Source organism: Helicoverpa armigera, chromosome 2 (assembly GCF_030705265.1).
Source record: "Helicoverpa armigera isolate CAAS_96S chromosome 2, ASM3070526v1, whole genome shotgun sequence".
Taxonomy (NCBI): domain Eukaryota; kingdom Metazoa; phylum Arthropoda; class Insecta; order Lepidoptera; family Noctuidae; genus Helicoverpa; species Helicoverpa armigera.
This window is the reverse complement of record NC_087121.1, coordinates 4,322,983-4,327,517: the sequence shown is the minus strand read 5'-3', so window position 1 is coordinate 4,327,517 and position 4,535 is coordinate 4,322,983. Positions and strand designations below refer to the sequence as shown.

The 4,535-nt window shown below is 34.4% G+C and overlaps 1 protein-coding gene across 1 annotated transcript; it reads left to right on the top strand.

Moving 5' to 3' along the window:
• Positions 1-710: 710 nt before the first annotated feature.
• On the top strand, positions 711-2,459 carry LOC110377654 (uncharacterized). Its single transcript, XM_021336617.3, has one exon. The coding sequence runs from the start codon at positions 711-713 to the stop codon at positions 2,457-2,459; it is 1,749 nt and encodes a 582-aa protein (XP_021192292.3).
• The last annotated feature ends 2,076 nt before the right edge of the window (positions 2,460-4,535 follow it).

The window sequence follows — 4,535 nt, the reverse complement described above, 5'->3', positions numbered from 1 at the left end:
TGATATTCTATATAGATATTAATCTTAAATATTAGTATTTGTATTAAGCTGATGATACGCTGCCTAAGTCAAAATATAATATTATACAAGAATATAAAAAATATATACATCAAGGAAATACTATTATACAGTTGTATACTGTATTATACTACTATTATACAGTTGTATACTGTATAATAGTATTTCCTTGATAACCGATTATATTTTTCGAGCTCTTAAAACAATTGTTATATTTTATAACACATATAATATTTGCATTTTATATACACGTTGTACAGTTTTTGTTTCTACAATAAATCACTTGAAAACAAAATCGACTTTGAATTCAAAGAAGCTATATTTAAATTATATGCTTTTAAGCTAATTAGAGTAAAGTATGAACAAAAGTATAAGGTAACTATCAATCTTTATGTATCAGTATCTATATATAATATTTACTTTTGAGTGTCGTCACCATTAGACTGTTTGCTAACCATTAACACCATCACACTAAGGTCGAAAGTAATGTCTTCTGTGTATTGATTACTGATATTAAAGAAAGCGTAAATAAAGCTTGAGTAACCCAAAGTAATAGAAAATTCTGATCCGGTGACAAATTAAATTACACCCTTCTCCTTCATAATTGTATGAAAGTAATGAAGTAGACAAGATAAAGCAAACTTTAGTAGCTTTCTTGCCGCAAAACAGTGCTGTAAATCCCTTTTGATATAATGTTACGGGTTTTAAGAATTATAGTAATTTTACAGTTAATGCTAAGAAATTGTTCTGCATCATCAAGCCTGATAGAAACAGCTGTGAATATTTCAACTACAACCTTCAACCTTCATTTTACAACTACGGTTATTTGGAAGCAGAATGAATCTGAATGTGTTACTGGCTTCCTACAAAGCTACCCTGGGTCTGTCGTCCTCAGTCCCTGGGCTACCTACAATGATAGTAAGGTTCGCGACATCAATGAAACAATTGGATTCAAACAAACAATATATTTTGCAACTAACTTGCTTGAATATGAAATTATAATGGAGCTCATAAATGAAGTCATACGATTTCCAATTCGTTTCATACTTGTGTTGGAAAATCCTGTCAAGTCAATTTCTGAGTTATCAGCTTTTATCGAAGTGACCGCAAGGAATGATCAAGCAGATCTAATCCTGATAAGTGAAAACGATGCAGGTGAGGTATCTCTATCAACTTTTTTTCCATACAGTGAGGGACTGTGTGGAAATTATACACCTGTATTTTTAAAATATGGCGACGACCTGTGGCCTAAAAAATTCAGCAACTTCTACCAATGTCCAATCAGAACAGCTTTATTAGAATATTTTCCTTACGTCACAGTACACTTTGAAAAGGGCAAAATTACTTCTGTTGGTGGTTATGATGGTAAAATACTTATGATTATTCTGAAGAAGTTAAATGCATCTCTAGAAGTAACATCTGCGTACAACAACGTATTTGGAACGTACGTGAATGGAACAGCAACTGGCTCCATCGGTGACCTGGCGACTGAGAAAGCTGATATACTTATTCCAGCTGACATTCTTACAGAGAAAAGGTATACCGTGACTTTACCGTCTCATACTTATCACACTGTAGACATCCGCTGGGTTGGACCTAAGCAGCGGGAAGTTTATGATTGGCTTAAATTCATAATTCCAGATAAAACCAACTTTACTTATCTTCACTTGTTGGTATACATATTATTTGTTCTTGTAGCCATGTTGGTAAGAAAATGTAAGCCACATATGACTAGTGCTACCAACCGTATCCTCTACCAATCATTTATCATACTTCTGGGGCAGTCAGCAAGATTTGTAACTAAGTCTTGGCTTCTCAATTCTCTTTTCGTTCTCTGGATTTGGTTTTGCTTCTTTTTTCGTATTGATTACCAAGCAGATCTCGTGGATGCCTTACAGACTCTGGATTTAGAACCTCCATTTGAATCGATTGAAGAAGCAGTAACGAAAGTAGATGGTTACGGCGGCGTTGAAGTGGTGGTTGATTATTATAAAGATACACCTTTAGAACGTAACTATAAAGTGATACCAATGAATGAACTGAAAAATTATATTCGACGTATCGTTGAAGGTGAGAATTTTATTCTAGCTACAGACATAGCGTTGGTTAAACTTTTGGAGCCCTATGTTCAGATTTTGAAGAAACGAATAAGTGCGACTGGTGCTTGTTTTTACATGCGTCCCGGTTGGCCGGCAGCTAAAGATGTTGATGACGTAATTTTTAGCCTGGTTGAAGCTGGATTCATAGAAAACCTCCTTAGCGATAATAACAACCATAGATGGATTGTAAATAGGATGAATGCTGATGATGTATTGCAACCAAAAAGCTTAAGTGTGGAGAAATTGAGCACGTGCTTCTATGGGTTAGGGATTATGTGGCTCATTTGTTTTATTATATTATTAATTGAAATTGTGCATCACAACAAACACAATAATAAGTAAATCAAAATATTCACCGATTAAATTAAAATAGGAGATTGGTATATTGCACTTTAACTGCACGTGGTTTATCCTTCATTAAATTATTGTAATAAATAAAGGAATATTAAGCCAAAAAAAATTATCAATGTTTTTTACTAGCATTTCACATAATATTCCACTAATGATGACAACTCGATACGGTACAGAAATAACTATAGGAGATCGCGCACCTATTGAGGGACATGGACAATTAGTGCGATGCCTGCTAGCAGTGTGATCCGATCGCACCTGGTTAATTATTCCTCATTACAGAAAATAGAGAGATCGAACTATCACATACCATTTTGAGTCCGAGGTCAATACCTACTGCCATATTTCCTGAAAAAGTCATAACATAGTAGAGGAAGACAAGCTACTTAACCCTCAAATAACATTTGGATTAGTGCAATAGGTGACGATACACTTTAGCCATTAAATCGACGAGTTTTCTTTGTTTGAGGGTTTAATTGATACTAAATGGGATGTAGGTACCTACTCCATCATTATCTGGTTGACTTTTCCTACGATCGCTTTCAGCCATAGCTATTGCGGATAGTGTATTTTTTCGATCAAACGGTTCTAAGGGTCAAGAAATTATAATTAGAAGTTATAATTTTTAGCATACGAAATATTGTCTTTTTTATCATTAGTATTTTCTATTGTTACTTAGATACCAAATATCGTAGAACCTATTGTTTGTATGGCACTGTTTTCACCCATTCTCAAATATTCAGCACCGGCACAGACGGCTAGCGAGCCTTCACCAAATGAACATAATTCTATTCCGGCTGTATTCTGACAGCTATAATAATTTATTGGATTTTATTCGACTCCGGTTTGAAGGGAAGACGAGTTATCTTGGATTACTTAAGGTATTTTGAGAATCATGTGTCATACTATATTCTCTTTCTCATTATAAATATCTTATTCATCAGTATTAATCAGATCCATTATAGTATTGGTATTTAAATAGTTAGGTTCCTGCTTACATAAAAATCTTCTATATCCTTAGTTTTCTTTGATAAATTATTATCCCTTTTTTTATTATAATTAGTTGTAAGATAGGCCGAGCTTAGTTTTTAAAAGATCAACATCTCAACATCATCTCAACAGATTAAAGTTCCAACTAAAAACAGATACTCGCAATCTTGCACTCAATTACAAATATTGCATCCAGAAACCATAACATTTCAGCATAAGGACGAGGATCTATACCCTAAAATAATTATCGATATTATATCAGAAGCTGAGGTGGAAATGGCAAACAGTGCGGCCAAGTACCAATTCCATTTGCCAATGAAATGCAAACATAGGTAGCCCACATTTGATCAAACCAATCCGAACTTGCCCTCAGCACCGTGCATAATTTAATTGCGTCATGAATATCTTCGGTGAGAACTAGTGCCTTCTGCAATGTACTTGCTACTTGTGAATTTGGATTCAATATACCTTTGGTGGGGAGACCGAATATTATTTTTGGGAATTGATTTGCTCTCGGAGTCAAAGTGGGGATGGTAAAATATAGTGTGTTAAGAGAAGATTCATACTCAGAAAGAAAATCGATTGAAAGGCTCTTCTTATTGGTTAAGCGTACTTTCAAAGGTAAAAAGAAGCTCTGAAGCTGTAAATGATGGTGTGAATGAAAATGATGCTGTCGTAAGATATTTGAGAAGTTCTGTATTGGAGATGGCTTTACAGAAAAGCGTTTGACCTCGAAGGCTTGGTGGTTATGAATCAAATAAGAGGTAGTATGATGAACGCAAATTATTTGTGATTGACATAAAACGATTTAGGAAGTTAACTTCTAGCTACCAATAAAATGCTTGTACTTCAGGGTTTTCCTGAGAATTTTAATGTTGAAAAACAATTAGCATTTTCCAGTAAATCAATGTGGAAGTCAAAATTATATTGCAAATTCACGTTTTGGCATCAACCTGTAGAATAGCGCCCCTGTCTGCGGAACTAATTGGACTGAAATATATATTAAACGCTTCCCAACCTCTTAGCTTCACCTTCAGGTCTTACCATGTAACATTTAATGATACGAAATATTTCATT